The sequence below is a fragment of the Strongylocentrotus purpuratus genome, unplaced genomic scaffold (assembly GCF_000002235.5).
Source record: "Strongylocentrotus purpuratus isolate Spur 01 unplaced genomic scaffold, Spur_5.0 spur5_contig_848, whole genome shotgun sequence".
Lineage (NCBI taxonomy): Eukaryota > Metazoa > Echinodermata > Echinoidea > Camarodonta > Strongylocentrotidae > Strongylocentrotus > Strongylocentrotus purpuratus.
The window spans coordinates 601,212-618,544 of NW_022145555.1; the positions used below are offsets into that span (position 1 = coordinate 601,212).

Genomic DNA, 17,333 nt, shown 5'->3' on the forward strand with positions numbered 1-17,333 from the left:
TAAAGAAAACTTGCTGTTCACTTCACAATGTACATGGAGGCTTTATAATCTACATGCATGTATCACATCCACAAGGTTTTTTTTCAACTACCTTACACAGGTACAGTCGAACCTGTCTATAAATACCGGTAATGGCCACCTCTCTACTAGTAGGCAACCTGTCTAAAGTGGCCAAATTGCCTTTTTTTTTTTTGGTCTCTCCCAAGAAAGAAATGTGTGTTGTAGAACCTGTCTTGGAGGCGACCTGTCTACAGTGGCCACTTTCTTGTTCTTCTCTCGGGTAACCTTAAAACAGTCAAACCTGTCTATAAAGATCACTTGAGGGAAACTGAAAAAGTGGAAACTGAAAAAGTGGCCACTATAGACAGGTGACCTTTCTAGACAAGTACTGTAATACACATGTTTTACTTAAGGGGGGTCTACATGTGTATGTAGGTAGCCTTATAAAGAGATGGCCATTAGGACAGGTTTGACTGTATTTCTGTAATCAACTAATACAAATGATTATGATAAAACTTGACATGTGTGGGCTTTAAAATTCAGTTGTTTGAGGGGAGTATAAACTTATTTTTGCAATCAACTAAAACAAACGATTAATTGATAAAACTTGACATTTGTGGGCTTTAGAATTCAGTTGTTTGAGGGGAGTATAAACTTAGCCCAAGTCCCTCATGCCCACCGATGACTCAAGGCAAAACTAACTAGGCAGACACCTTGCAGGAAATGGCAATGTAGGATTGTGGAATTCATTCATTGTACAATGTACTAGGAGGGCCACATCTCCACTCCCACATGATACATACATCCACGTCTCCTGCACTGGCTTTAAGCCGGCCTCAACAATGATCAAAGTGGTAGAACTTAGAAAGTATGTTTTAAAAGGACTTAAAATGAAGAAATACTGCCATGTTGGAAGTCAACAATGATCAAAGTGGTAGAACTTAGAAAGTATGTTTTAAAAGGACTTAAAATGAAGAAATACTGCCATGTTGGAAGTTACAAAACACGCTAGAAACACATGGCATTGACTTTCCCCGTAAAGTAGCAGAACTTTATAGAAAGTAGGTTTTAAACGAACTTAAATGGCAAGAAAATGTTGAAAGACCGCTATGTTGGAAGTTGAGAAACACATGGCATTGACTTTCCCCGTTAGGAACCCTGCAGGTAAAACAGAATTCAATCTTGTTGATTTTGATGCTAACAGTATCAGTAGCAGGAATTTTCATAAAATGTATGAATCATATAAAGACAAAATTAATATATTATCATCAAAAAATCTTCATAATATGTGAAAGAATTATGTTTTTGAAGTGTAAATATGGAATAAGAATCATATTCAAAGGGCAAAGACATGAGGAAAACAGTTTTTTCTAGAGCAAACGGGAAATTTATGAAAAAAGAGGTGTGTACAATAGGGGAATGACATCACAAACTCATGATTGAAATGCCAATTCATCTCACTCGGCTAAGTGTAGTAATCTTTACACATGTATGTCATTTACAAAGAGAATCTTCAATCATCAACCCTAACTTCCTCATTGATTGTCTGCCTTTCCTTAAAGCCTGTCTGCACTAGTTTGGCCAGGGGGATTAGACCTCCCTGCAAGGTCACTGACAGGTGGTTATCTCATCAAATCAGATTTCATTTAAAAGAAAAAGAGGATCATAGGGACCAACAGGCACTGATTAGGCATTGTTTGCTACAATGAAAAAAATACATGGGGCTCAGGGCGAATTAGCTCCCTAAATGCTAAAAAGAGCCCCCGAAAGTCATGAAAGAGCCCCCAAAAATTTGCATAGAGTTCAATGCAAAACAAATTAAAGAGTGTTATTTTCATGCAAGCAAGCTTGAAAAGTAGCCCCCAAAATTGTTAAAGGTAAAACCAGTATTGGAAACGCCCCAATTTAAAAAATATGTTTTGATAAAAATTTTGCCGGGAAACCGCCTACTAATTGGTATATTTGGTAAATTAGTTTATCTATTGGTGTGTGAGAGATAAATGCACGAGTCGCGCACATGTGCGTAGTCCCATATACATATCTCTGTGTACAGTGCTTGTAACTTTACGAAGACTGGGCCAAATTTCTTATCATTTTGATGATTCCAGAACCTTGCAGTACACACCAATACTTATATGCTAGATGATCAACCTTTTCTGATCAATTCCACATGACCATAACTGGTTGTTTTTTTTACCTGCCCAAAAAAATTAAAAAATTAGAAAATTACCACCACCATACTACAACGGTAGAAATATCCCAGGTCCGTCTCCGAAAACCCACGCTATTTTACTTCGAGTTGCGGTTGAAGGCGCCGATTTAATAATAATAATAATAGTAAACAATGCTATTTTTAAAACCAAAGATGACTTTACCTCCGAGTCCAAACAGAAATCCGGACATTTGGTCCCAGAGGTGACCAAATCTGAGAGGTGAGTTGACAGTGATTGAGCTGGAAACATTTTTACCCACGATACCATGCCGATGGCGGGCGCTCTCCCTGGCACGGGTGGGCGTCGGCCTGGACAGTGCCAGGTGACCGGGAATTTTTTTTTTTTTTTTTTTTTTTTTTTTTAATAAAAAAAAAAATATGGCGTCTGAATATTCCGAGTATTCACTTGTAAGCCCGGGAGTGTACTCGAGTACCTCATTACACGGTTATGCACAGCCTTAAAATGCATACGGTAAATGAATGGCAACTGTGCACAGCAAATTCACTTTTATATTGAGCTCTGTGTTATAAGATAAAGAAATGTGAAACACATTACATTATACATCAACATTTTTTTTTAAAGCCAAGGTTTATTATGTCATACACTGTACCTGAATGAGGATCAAGAGATAAACACAGAATGAAATACACAAAAATATATAGTTAGGAGAATCTAGTCTATGTACTCCAGACCCAGTTTAAACCTTGTTTTGGAAAGAGGGGGAAAAAATCATGTTTACATCTTGAAGCCAGACTAGCCCTGTTGACGGAACTCCAGCATCAGTCATCTCCAAATGATTCGAGAGCAAAGAATTTTTAACATGTTTTCCTACTGTATCCCGTATCCCGTTTCCAGAGGTTTGTGTCCATAAGAATTTGATACAGACGTGTCGCTTTCATCATTGGACTCGCTACATTATAGAAACCAGATGGATACAGTGTGTTCAAGGGTTAAAGGCATTGTTTTTTCAGTTTTACCAATTTGAGATGTATGGCCCTGCAGGTACATGTTATCAATATCTGTGATATGGCGTAAAATTGTGCTTCAAAATGTTCCAAGTGCTTCAAAAAAGTAAAAATATTTGAGGGACTGGTTTTACCATACTCATTTCCCTCAATGTAGTGTTGTAAAGGTTTTTGAAATTTTGAATTCCAATCATAAATATCTTGCTAATCAAACATGCGATTGGCGTGTAAAAGTCATTGGATCCCTGACTGATCTAGAGGTTTATAATTTTGATTGCAGCATGAGCTAAATCCAGGATTTTGTTTAGAATCTGAGGCAAAGACATACCAAATCCCTTTAAGAAATAAGGATACATGTCAATGTGTTTGTGTAATGTGTATAATGCTCTCCAATGCCAACATCAACAGTTTTCAAAAAGAAAGACAGTACTTCCCTGTTCTTAAAGCTAATGACAACCATTTCCGTATTGTGAAACCTTCTTTTCCATTTCTCTTTAAATCTGGGCGAAAAACTAGAAAAAAAATCAAATCTGCCTAACAAAATTGTAAATGTAGGTAAAAGTCATTTTGCATAGTTTTTCATGCATACTGTAGTACATGTATTACTCATATGTTGTATGATTCGCATTGGCTACCTGTAAGAGATAGAATTGTTTTTAAACTCTTTAACAATTGTATATAAATTATGTAAACACAATGATGCTCCCAGGTATTTGCACAATAGTATTTCAAGTCATCGACCAACTCGTAATCTCCATTCATCTTCAAAACATTCATTCACGCCCCTTAGTTACGATCTACCAAAACATATGGGTCCCGTGCTTTCAAGTATGCCAAACCAAAACTATGGAACAATCTCCCAGAGTCTCTGGGGACAAAACTGTGGACAAGCTTATTCTTCTTCTTCTTCTTCTTCGTTAAGAACAGACCGTCGTTGGTGTATTATCGTACCTGTGCTTGTCGAGTGCCCAGATGTGGTGAAAATCGCTTGTTACATGCAAGTAGCAATTGGATTTGCATATTAAATGTACACACACATTTACATTCCTGTAACAAATATATAAACATTTTCAAAAGAATAGCCAATAAATATTTATAAATACATGCAGATATGCATGGAATATTCATCACCTGGTCATGACAGGAAGTTCCTACCAACTCACAGAGGTTGTCACTGCCACATCTGTGAACTTTTTCAAAGCCAGTGTTGACACATTTTTGGTGTGGTGATCATTATTCTCACCCCTGGGAAGACTAAATTTGATTGAAGCAATGTGCACAGAGCACATAACAGATAGACCTGGAAACTTGACTGCAGATCTCTGCATTTTCCACTATATCCATATGATGATATTGTCATTTTTTGTTGCGATGTTGGTTTACATTTCTGGTTTCAGTTTCCTTTTTGGCAATTTGACTGCAAATTTTTTTTTTTTCTGACTAAAAAAAATAATTGATTTTACGATCTAATAATATTAGATCTAATACACTGTAGTAGGGTGTCTGATTGCGCATCCGATGTTGTGTCCTAAAATCCTTCCCATAGAGATTACTGTACATGCAGCATCCCTATGCAGTCTATGTGCATTGCGCTGCTTTGCCCGATAATGCAAAATTGGTCAATGTTTTTATGACCAAATCGAGATTCAAACCTTTATTTCTTGTGATCCTGAACGTAATACTCAATAAATGAGGCGTCATATGAAAGAGCAGATTAATCTCCATATTTCCAAAGGGGTGTCATTTCAGCGATTTAAATGTTGTTTGCATCCTAGCTCCGAAATTTGCCACTTTTTAGAAATGACGGATCGATCGATTATAGTCCCAGTCATAAGGAATCGATCCATGCGCTTGTTTTTTCGCTAGCCCCCAGGGATCGCAAGTGTCCACCGGCGCGAAATCCATCATCGTCCGTCCGTTATCTCGGTTGGAGTACGCAACCGAGATATAAACGTTAACAAAAAGTAACAAGCTACATGATGTCAGTAGATCTAGCCCCACCATTCAATATCCAAGATCATGATAACAGAAATATTCATACATTATTTCAGACCCTTCCAATTCAAACTTCTTTCCCCTCGCCCCCCCCCCCCCCCCTCTTTTTTAAATGGCAGCTTCAATCAATCTAATTTTTAAAAGGGGCGTTAGATTTCACTCTTCATTCTTTCAATAGATATGCTGAATACATTTAATATCATGGTATATTGTAATATGCAAACAACTTGAAACAAGATATATACCTATGGAGAGATCGAGGTCAAATGTTAGGCAAGAGTGATAAACACAAGAATAACACACGCCTACAAATGCAATGCAATGGGCATTCATTATATTCACTAGGCTACAGCAACGCACAGTTTGGCAAGCAACCACACGAAAGCTTGCGGCGGCAGACTTGGTCTACCTTGCATGCCTCGCGCTGTGTAGTCGGCGGAGAATTTCCTGCGATTACCTTAAAATGTCCCCGTCTACAACCATAAAGTAAAATTAATTGTATACCTTAGTGCTTTGTTTCAGTCCCGAATATCACTCTAGTCTCCATATACAACTCATTTCTGACAAGGATAACTTCTCGGCTGCTAGGTTAATGGTAATATATCACACCCGGAAATCATACAAGAGGCTCGGGTTTTGTCAGTACTTCCTGATCCAAAATGGCTGTTTATGCTGCTTTTAGACTTTAGAGGGCGGTATAGTAGTTTCTTTGATTCGCCTGCCTCGCGCAAAGCCATCTTCTTTTTTTACCCAAATCTTTGCCTTTTACATCTTACAGTTTGACTATAAACAGTGGCGGATTCAGGGGGCACAGGGAGCACATGCCTCCCTCCTCTGGTAAAAAAAAGGGGGAAGGGGGGTAGGCAGAACGGCAGAAAAAGGAGGGGGAAAAAAGGGAGGGGGAGAAAAAGGAGGGGGAGAAAAAGGAGGGGGAAAAGAAAAGGGAAGAGAGAAAGAAGAAGAAAAGAGGGAGGAGAGAAAAGGGGAGAAGAGAAAAAGGAGGAGGAAAAGAAGAAAGGGGAAGAGAGAGGAGAGGAAAGGCGGAATAAAAAGAAAAGGGGAAAGACGGAGGAGAGTAAAGGGGGAAAAGGAGGATAATGAGAAGGGCAAAGAAAGAAAGGGGGTGATAATATAAAAAGGCGTTTGTTTTTTTTGTTACAGGGAAAGGGGCGGGGGACGCAATTTTGCAGTGTGCATTATGGAGTCTCTGTTGCCAAGCGTGTAGCCCCCCCCCCCTCCCCTCCAAATAAAAGCACAAGAAGAACAAAAAAATAGATCAAAAAGGGGGAAAGAGAGAATTTTTGTGAGTTAAAAGAGAAAGGAAAAAAATGAAAGAACGATAGAAGAGATGTGCGAGAGCATAAGGAATTGCATTTCTTATAAAAGAATAATGGGATAATAACCAGGGGTAAAATTGCGCTGCTGTCAGGCAAATGAGAAAACCGGGGAAAATGAGAGGGAAAGGGAAAAAAGTATTTTAAAAAAGGAAAAGAAAGGAAAGATAAGGGAAGAAAGATAAAGTAAAACAGAAAAAATTGAAGGAGAGGGAAAGGAAAAGAAAGGAAAAGAAAGAAAAGAAAGAAAAGAAAGAAAAGAAAGAAAAGACAGAAAAGGAGAAAAGGAAAAAGGAAAGAAATAGGAAACAAAAAACGGGGGATGAAAGAGAGGAGAGAGAGGGGTGAGAGCCTGAGAGAAGAGGGGTGAGATTACGAGAGAGAGGGGGGTGTTGGGTTGAGTCACCCGACGTCGAGGGAGCAAGAAAGATACGCATATATAATTATGTTGCTGTGTCGGGTCAGCTGTGTCGGTATTCTTGCTCAACCCTCGTGTACTATATCAATGCAGAAGTTTGAAGTCGGTGAGATGTATTATGTCGGTCGGCCGGCAAATTTTTTTCCCCCACAAATTGTGACTTTTTTATCGGACAAAAAACCATTTTAGAAAATTCAGAAAATGATTAAGAGTCGGTACAATGATTCGTCGTCTTTCTCTAAAAAATTAATGAAACGTCAAAGCTTCCGCGCTTCGCGCTGGAGGAGGGGGAGAACTGAATTCGGACAAGGATTAAGAGTCGAAAACAGTACAACGAATCGTCTTCTTTCTCTAATAATTTAATGAAACGTCAAAACTAGTCTTCCGCGCTTAGCGCGGGAGGAGGAAAACAATTCAAACAAGGATTAAAGACCGTCACCACTACTGGGCAAGAAGGGATTAGACCACACAGCGTGCCGTCGAGGTCACTGTGACAGGTGGCTATCTCATTAACTCTGCTCTCATTTAACATAAGAAAAAGAGGATCATGGGGGACCAACAGGCACCGATTGGGGAAGTTTTCTATATAGAGGGAGCAAGTAGCTACAAGTATGGCAGTGTGCCTTTAAGACTAGAGTAATAATTCAATGAAACGTCAAAGGTTCTGCGCCGCTCGCGCGGGAGAGGGGAAACTAAATTCAGACAAGGACACGATACAACGAATCGTCTTCTTTCTCTAATAATTTAATGAAATGTTTAAAAAAAAATGAGCGAAAATGAATTCACACAAGGATTAAGAGTAATATTTTATTGAAACGTCAAAGCTTCGCGCGGGAGAGGGGAAACTGAATTCACACAAGGACACGATACAACGAATCGTCTTCTTTCTCTAATAATTTAATGAAGCGTGAAACCTTCAGCGATGGGCGAAAATGAATTCAGACAAGGATTAAGAGTAATAATTTAATGAAACGTCAAAGCTTCCGCGCTTCGAGCGGAAGGGGGGAAACTGAATTCAGAAAAGGATTAAGAATCGAGAACGGTACAACGAATCGTCTTCTTTCCCTAATAATTAAATGAAACGTCATAACTTCTGCACTTTGCGCGGGAGGGGCGACACAAGAATTAAGATTCGGGAACGGTACAAAGGACGAATTCTTACTCTAATAATTTAATGAAGTGTCAAAGCTTCCACGCTTTGCGCGGGAGGGAGAAAACTGAAAACTGACAGATCACTTTTCTCTAACTTCTAACCAATCAGAAGGCCTCGTTTTTCCCAGTGGACATTATTGCGCCAAATGTGGTTATCAAATTGCAAAAGATCCCTACTCTTGGAGGGGGTAGGAGAAAGCAATTTAAACGTCATTTAACTCCAGGAAGTGCCTGAAAATGCGCCTAATGTGGTTCTAAATTTGCAAATGCTTCCTACTTTTGAACATTTTAATTTGCGACAAGAAAAACTATTTGCGACAATGAAAACTGTTTGCGAACTTCCTTCCAATCTTTTACGAAGCTTTTGCCCTGGCGAAACTCCAAATTCGCTCCGTTCTTCAATTTTTCTTCTTCTTCTTCTCCTTTTCTCGTCTTTAATCTTCATCTTTGTTTCTTTTTTTTTCATTTTCCTTTTTCTCCTACTTCTTCTCCTTTTCTTCTTCTTTTTCCTCCTTTTCTCGTCTTTCATCTTCATCTTCTATTTCTTTTATTCCGTTTTTTCTTCTCCTTCTTCTGCTTCTCCTTTTTTTTCTTTTCTTCTTCATGGCTTCTTCTTCCTCCTCTAGTTCTTCCTCTTCTTCTCCATTTCTTTTTCGCTTGTCAGAGAGTTTCGACATGTTTGAGGCATCCGATCTCTTCAAAAATACTTAATGGCACCGCCACTAATTCTAAAACTGTCAATAACTACTTATATGATTTTGTCAATATATTATAATTTTAGCCCCATTCAAGGAGCGACTGTGCAGTTGACTTGTGGAATCTCTGACAATCATGGTTAGTTGATAATAATAAAAAAATAATAATTGCGAAAACAGCAACAACGAAAAAACAAGCAAACAAACCACACACAAAAATTACAACCTGACAAATAAACAGTTTATAATCAAGATAATTATGCCTATAGTAGTAAAATCGTCAATATTCATCGATTCGTATTGATTTCTGAGATTCATTGCTTAATGCTTAGTATAGTAAACAATGACAAATACGAGGCATTTAGTTTGTGGTTTTATTATATTTCATAATTGTGTGTACCCTATATATAGCGCTGACTGATTGATTTCGTTGCCTGGTATTTCTCTCTCTGTCTCTCATGCCCTCCTTCTCTCTCTCTCTCCCTCCCTCTCTACCAACTCGAAAGGGCGGGATGGGGGGGGGGGGGCTTAAGGAGAATAGAGGACAGATCGTGTCTGTATTATGGTACTTTGTACACCCAAGGGATAACAATATTTTGCCGGCGTGTAGTTGTTGTTAATCCGATCACCTTTTTTTTAATTCTGCAACTTTTCATAGGTATCTCAGTCAATGTAATTATATTCTGCCTATCTACAAAAAAAAGCAGTAGAATATCCTTCCGGAGCGATTGGGGTCATGATTGTGGTTAATTGACTTATTGAATCACATGAGTACCCGATAACAAAAAAAAAAACCTTTGAACTGATCAAATACAAAGGTCTGTACCCCGCCTGTACACAGTGCGGAGGGTTTATCGGGATGGACTATAGGCACATGACGGTCTATTTACACATAGCTTTCTACATGCATATTGGTCTGTACAGGACAGCTTCAGTATATAGGGCCTGTTATTATGTTTATAATGATTGAAGCTATAGAACGAAGTCAGTCTTCGCGTCTTGGAAAATAACAGTGACTTGAAAACTTGTGGAGACTTTTATAACTATTGTTGTGCAGCTGTGTTGAGTCTGAGCTAAATAATCACGCAGATTATGTTAGTGGTTTCCACCAAGTTGTAGAGGAAGAATAATTATACTCCAATACGTTTTCTTGAAATACATTACCGTGCCTGCCTTAAAGTGCTTCTAACTCGGACGCAACTTCACCAAACCAACTATATTTTCGGAAACGCCTATTTTTCTCTGCATTTTTCTAGACTCTGGGGGAAGATTGTGGACCCTATCGCTGTCTGATTGAGCCTACATATTATTTTTGTAGTTGCCTGGTATCTCTCCCTCTCTCTCTCTCTCTCTCTTTCTCTCTCTCTCTCGCTACGTACCAGCACGAATGGGCGTGATGCGGTACGTTCCCATTGCGATCTTAATGAGTGTGCTCGTGACGAGTAGCGTTCAGCAGCATGGGAGACAGTTATCGAACTGTGTCTGGGAGTACGACGACGGTCAGACACTAGATTTGACTAGTGCGGGGAACACTGATGGAACAGCAAGGTAAAATAAAGTGAAATATAATTATAATAATAATGATAACGTCAAATGTGTTTATCGCATAATAATCACAATTTCGCTTAACATTATAAAACTTTGAGAACGGAAACGTAACACAAAATATAAACACTTAAAACAAAAAAATATAAGTCTATATGTTTCCGAAATTCTAATTTCTAAACAGTATTTTGATTATATATATACAATATATATATAGAACAAAATATATAAATTTACAACGTTAGATACCATACACAAGAGGCAAGGGTTAAACTTCATACTTCAGCGATTTCGATTTATTCTCATCAGGACAAGTATATTATACAATAATGTTGAGAACATAAACATAACACTGGAAATATGAAAGCTATACTATACGAAACCAAAAAAGGAATGTCTTATTGTCTGTGTATCGTTTTTTTAAACAAGATAAATACAGTACGTTTTATTTTTGAATTCTGATACAAAATGTACTATTTTTCTTCTGTTATATGCATGCATTTAGTGTGTAAGAGAGAGAGAGAGAGAGAGAGAGAGAGAGAAAGAGAGAGAAAGAGAGAGAGAGAGAGAGAGAGAGAGAGAGAGGGAGAAAGAAAGAAAGAGGCGGGCAAGTCGAGACATAAAAGCCTTTTGTTCTATTAGACCGAAATTACACCTACCGCGCGGTTAAATTCAAGATATAACGAGTTTGGGTTACCTTTTGAACGTAATATGGTAGTATTTTAAGTCATACTTTCGACATCACTGCCCTTTCCTTCTTGTTTCAGATGGAACAACGTGACTGCTCTAGATGTAAATCAGGACCCAAATTTATATACCATAAACCCTTGCTATGGATTTACATTGGGGACTGAGTGCGCAGGTGTGGCCGTAAGTGTATAGGACAGCGATTTTTGTTTTAAATACTATAATTATTATCATTGTTATTATCAACGTCATTATTATTATCATTATTTATCGCGATTATTATTGACGTAATTATTATCATTGGTATTATCATTATTATAATTGTTACTATTATTATTATCATCATCATCATCATCAATATAATTGTCATTGATTTATTATTATTGTTATAAGTGTTTCTTTGTTGACTACAATTACCCATACATTGTTCTTATTGTTTACTATAGTTCAATAAAAATAAAAAAAACGTTATCAGTCCCACCCCCTCTCTCTCTCTCTCTCTCTCTCTATCTCGCTCTCTCTCTCTCTCTCTTCTCTCTCCTCTCTCTCTCTCTCTCCCTCTGTCTCTCTCTCTCTCCCTATGTCTCTCTCTCTCTCTCTCCCTCTTCCTTATTTTACAAAGGTCTGCCGTATAAGTAACATGGGCATCCCTCTAAATGTTGCCGCTACCAGTTCTGGCCGTATGTACTACAGCGAAGCTGACAATGGTGTGGTGCTCGAGTACAACCATACAGATCCTAGCGACCCGGATTTGGTGTAAGTCATTTTTTAATGTGTTTTTTTTAGTCGAAGCCCCACTTGAGGCAAAGGAACATTAGCGATTCTAAAGGGGAGGGGGTCAACATTTCTTCACCTACCCCCCCCCCCCCAAAAAAAAAAAATCTTTATTATAAATTAATTTAAGGGAGAGAAAGTGAATGCACGAACCACCAAGCCCCCAGCCCCCTGTACCAAATTATTCTTCTGGAACCGTAAATGAAAATATAAAATTTTAATTCTTGGCGGGCATTTGGGGTAATAAGGAGGGGAGGGGCTTCTTCCTGTTTCATGAGCTATGAATAATTGTAGATTTTTCAAGAAACAAGACGAGTTGTGAATGACATTATTTTGTTTAGTCGAAACAGTATGCATTGTGAAATTCCAAACAGCAGTCACATTTCCTCTCTCTATAATTATGCTAATTCTAAAATAATGTGCCCCCATCAGGTAACTACGCCATCCCTGACTGAGAAGTGAACCTTTATTAATATTATTGTATGTATCTCATTCTACCAGGAGGGTGTTTCACAAAGATCCTAAGTTGAACTTATCTCTAGTTTGGACTTAACAATAATGGAAAGCCATTAGCATCCTTGAAATTTTTTTGTAAAAGTTATTTTAAAAGGCATAATAATGTTGATTCAAATCATTCATATTTTCTATTATCATGGGAGATTTCATGTTCTTGATGTGGAATTTATGAACAGTCTTAAATATTTGAATTTCTGCTTTGGAATATATTTCAAATTAAGGCAACACATGGCTCTCCATAATATTTAAAGACCGTCAATACTACTGGGCCAGAAGGGATTAGACCACACAGCGAGGTCACTGACAGGTGATGGCTATCTCATTAACTCAGCTCTCAACTAACATAAGAAAAAGAGGATCATGGGGGACCAACAGGCACCGATTGGGGAATTTTTCTATATATAGGGAGCAAGTAGCTACAGGTAGGACAGTGGGGCTTTAACTTTGACTTCGAATCTTTGTGAAACACCCCCAGGTACATCAGTCGGTTCCAATCTGCTTGCAACGGAGGAGAGGAAGTCCAGATCGTCGTACTGGGCGCTCAGTCATCAACTCCGAATCAAGTCATTCATGTAAGCCTCTCAAAAGTTTCAAGATATAAAACATATTCAACCCGACGTTAGGTTTATCAATTTTCATTCGAAATCGGGTTTAACAAAGGAAAATTATAGGTGAGGTCTAATTTCGCCTTTATTAAAGTCTTTTTTGAGGAAGAATGGCGTTAACTATGTTGATACTTTTATACATATACTTTTTTTTTCTCGTTAACTTGAATTATATTTCTCTTTTTTTTATATGTATTTGTTTTCATTAGATTTCATTTATTTAATGTTATGTATTGTTATTGCTTAATTTTGTATTTTATCTGTTTATTCATGTGTTTTAATGTACCATGTACGGACATGCTGACAAAACAGCGATGCTAAGCTGAAAGCATGTTTTTAATCACCGTATTTAAATAAATAAACAAACAAACAAAATACGAATATAATCCACTATGAATATGGAGAGAAAATAATGCTATGAAGGAGTATATTATACATATACATACATACATACATAATTTTATGAATTGATCCTGCAGCATCTACTATTTCCGGGCAGATATACCTTCCTTTCTAGTCCGTCGCAATATGGAACAAATATTTCGCTTCACGATTAAGTCCGCTCAAGAAACTTAAAGCCCCACTGTACTACTCGTAACTTCTTGCTCCTATATAGAAAACAATGCCTAATCGGTGACCATTGGTCCCCCATGATCCTCTTTTTCTTATGTTAATTGAGAGCTGGATTGATGAGATAGCCACCTGTCAGTGACCACCATGGGTGGTCTAATCCCTCCTAGCCACAAGCGCGTAGCCAGGATTTCAAACTAAATTCAGTTTCTATTGACGTTTTATTAGAGAAAGAAGACGATTCGCTGTACCGTCCTCGACTCTTAATCCTTTTATGTATCAAGTTCCCCTTCCTCCGCGGAAGCTCTGAAGTTTTATTAGATTATTAAAGAAAGAAGAAGATTCGTTGTACCATTCTCGAACGAGCTTAATCCATGTCTGAATTCAGTTCCCCCCCCCCCCCCCCTCCTCCCCTCCCGCGAAAGCTTTGACGTTTCATAAATTAAGAAGACGATTTGTTGTACCGTTCTCGACTCTTAATCCTTATCTGAATTCAGTTCCCCCTCCCCCCCCCCCCCCCCCTCCCTCCCCTCCCGCGCGAAGCGCGGAAGCTTAGACGTTTCATTAAATTATTGGAGAAAGAAGACGATTCGTTGTACCGTTCTCGACTCTTAATCCTTTTTCTTCCTACGTCCTCTTCCTTTTTTCTTTTTTTCTCTCTTTTTCTTTTTTTTTTGGCCGGCGTTTTTGGGGGGCGACCGCCCCCACCGCCCCCCTGGCTACGCGCCTGCCTAGCCAAACTAGTACAGATGGCCTTTAATGTCATTTCTAATTGCCTTTTCCTTTTTTTTCTTCTCTTTTTTTTTTCATTGACCGCTAGCGCTTCATCCTGCTCTTGACATGTGCTTCTACGATTGTAACTCCAAAGACCTCTGTCCCGCCCACCGTCACACCTCAGCCAATCATAACCCAGGCCTCACCAGTTACCCAAGCAACAATCGGGCCGCACACCGTTACCCACGTAACAATCGGACCGCCCCCCGTTACCAAAGTAACAATCGGACCGCCCCCCTTTACCCCGGCAACAGTAAGACCGCACCCAGAGACGCACGGTTTGACAGCTGGAGGAGTGATCTGCATTATGTAAGTATGCTTAGTTTAACGCCCCTCTGCACTAGTTTGGCATGGAGGGATAAGACCTCCCTGCAATATCACTGGCAGGTGGTTATCTCATTCAAATAATCAGCTCTCAATTAACATTAGAAAAAGGGCATCATCGGGGATCAACGGGTACCGCTTAGGCATTGTTGCCTGTATAAAGGGCGCAAGAAGCTATAAGTAGTGCAGTGGGGCTTAAAGAAGCAAAACAAGCCAAAACCAAATAAATTCAATAGTTATGTATAATCATTATGTAATCATTCTCACTATTATGTATCAATTCATATTAGTTTTTGTTCTTGTAAACTATGACTGAGCCCTATAACTTAAAGGCAGGCTTAACTACTTCAGCTAGAAGGGATTAGACCACCCAGCGAGCCAGCGAGGTCACTGTGATAGGTGGCTATCTCATTAACTCAGCTCTCATTTAACATAAGAAAAAGAGGATCGTGGGGGACCAACAGGCACCGATTAGCGAAGTTTTCTATATAAAGGGAGCAAGTAGCTACAAGTAGGACAGGGTGCCTTTAAGTTTTTTGTGAGTAAAAAGCAATCAGTGTCGAAATCAGAGAAATAAATTAATGAATTGAAAATGAAATCATAATGAGATAATGAAATAATCAAAGAAATAAATTTGGTGTTATGTCTATTTTTTTCTTCCAGATTTGTAAGCTGCGTATGTGGGTACTTCCTGATTGGTTCTTTCTATATGTGCTGCTGCAGTGGGGCAAAGGGGTTGGAAATTATTCCTCACGTACACTTCTGGCTTGATCTACCCACTCTTATCCTGGTAATTAATTTTGTTCGCGCGCGTGCGCGTGTGTGTTCTGTGTGTGCGTGCGTGTGCGGTTAACTTACTTAGTATAGTTCTCGAGTTGAGAATGTTAGCAGACATCCACTGAGTGAGTAGTGTGGTGTGTGTGTGTGTTTGGGGGGGGGGTTGTGTGAGGGAGTGGGCAGGACTTTGTTTTGTGTTTCTTGTACCAGTAAAATAACCTCCAGATTTGTTTTTAAAAATTGTATATAAAGTTAGTGAATAACATGTAGAATTGACTTATAAATTCTGCTTATGTACTTTAAAGGCCCACTGCACTACTTGTAGCTACTTGCGCCCTCTAGATAACATACAATGCCTAATCTAATTGGTCCCCCATGATCCTCTTTTTCCTATGTTAACTGAGAGCTGAGTTGATGAGATAACCACCTGTCCAGTGACCTTGCGGGGCAGTCTAATCCCTCCTGTAAACTACGGCAGATAAGCTTACTTTGATGCTCAGTTATAATACTGCAAATGAGTTTTTATTTAATTGTGTTTATGTATAAGCAATCGATATTGAAAACGTTTATTCATTTTATTCAATTGTATGTTGTTTTTGTTTGTATTACATTTGGAGGAATAAACAAAATTACTTTTAAAAAAAAAGATATGTGCGTACGCGCGTGTGTGTGTGTGCGTTTTGAAAATGATTACCACGCACCTGCTGCAACGGTTTTCTATAGAGATTTTTCACTCATGGTAAAGGACTGGAAATATATTTATATTGTTATTCACTCATGGTACAGGTCTGGAAACCTACTTATATTGTTATTTTTCATCTCCGTTACACGCATGAGCAAAAGCATGATTACTTCGAATCCCCATATACGCCTGCAATAAGGTACAATAATAATGAGATATGATATTACAGACTGTTCTCCATCGTTAGCATTGGACAGTTAAACATAATAATAATGAATAACATTTACTATGGTGCAGGACGTTTAAATTATACAATCAGGCAGGGCCTAACAAAAACTAGTACGTATTTCGATTTCATTTAATAACATGCAATTTTATTTCTTTTTTGTGTTTATAACAGGAGGGATTTTTCTTCCTCTTCAGCTGCTGCGGTAAAACTCAATTGATGGAGACCTCATCTGGGCAAGACTACGACAAAATTTGATACGATAGCTTTCCTTCAATATCATGATTGATTTCACGAGCAGAAGGGCGTTAACTCATGGCCCTCTACGGCGACTTAACGCCCTTTTGGCTCTAAAGGGACGTTCTGTACCCTTTTTAGATTTTCAAGATTTATAGAAGTCCACTCTTTGAAGAGGAGTCATAATCACTGGCGTATTTTGAAGGAGGGGGAAGGAGTGAAATTTATTTTTAAAACCCACCCCTGACAGGTTATCCCACCAATAAAATGCACTTATTTTTTATAACTAAAAATATTAAAGCAGAGCCACGTAACATAAAGGTTTACAATCAATTGAAAAATTTAAATAACGGTTCTGATTGGTTAATAGTCAACCTTATCATCAATATGTGCATGCAACGATGATCTTGATTGGCCATTAATAATTGATTGCAAAATGTAAGTCAGTAATGGAAATAATGGATCTAGAGTAGATTTAACACCAGAGCAAATTGGTCCATGTTATCACTCCTAAAAGAGTGGATATATTATTGCACCCTCTGTATTGTCTCCCTTAGGCCTTTAAAAAAATGTTGCATTACCCTTAATGTGCCAAAACATCGGTGGGTCGGTCGGAAATCTCTTTTTTGCCCTCCCTCTTTGGGCTGATATTTCTCAGTTTTGAATGCTTTGATACATATTTTGATATGCATTAAACATTTTTTTATGTGTAAAAAAACGGATTTTGGGGTCGGTCGCAAAGGACAATACAACATCTTTTTTTTAACGCCTTATTGTCTCCATTGAGAATAAAGTATTGTAGAACATGTCGATGCAACTATTCTTCACGTGGCCACTTTGTGTT

The 17,333-nt window shown here is 38.5% G+C and overlaps 2 protein-coding genes across 3 annotated transcripts in view; one reads left to right on the top strand and one right to left on the bottom strand.

Annotated features, from left to right (window-relative positions):
• LOC105438133 (WAS/WASL-interacting protein family member 1) overlaps positions 1–5,845 on the bottom strand; it is a 48,451-nt gene extending 42,606 nt beyond the window's left edge. For both annotated transcript variants that reach the window (XM_030993439.1, XM_030993431.1), the window contains exon 1: positions 5,678–5,845. The gene's annotated coding sequence lies outside the window, so the exon portion shown is untranslated. The remainder of the gene's footprint in view (positions 1–5,677) is intronic.
• A 3,780-nt stretch (positions 5,846–9,625) lies between these two features.
• On the top strand, positions 9,626–17,037 carry LOC592911. The gene is made up of 7 exons (XM_795639.4): positions 9,626–10,320; positions 11,085–11,187; positions 11,627–11,760; positions 12,770–12,866; positions 14,290–14,552; positions 15,231–15,357; positions 16,427–17,037. The coding sequence occupies exons 1-7, from the start codon at positions 10,160–10,162 to the stop codon at positions 16,508–16,510; spliced, it is 969 nt and encodes a 322-aa protein (XP_800732.2). The 5' UTR covers positions 9,626–10,159; the 3' UTR covers positions 16,511–17,037.
• The last annotated feature ends 296 nt before the right edge of the window (positions 17,038–17,333 follow it).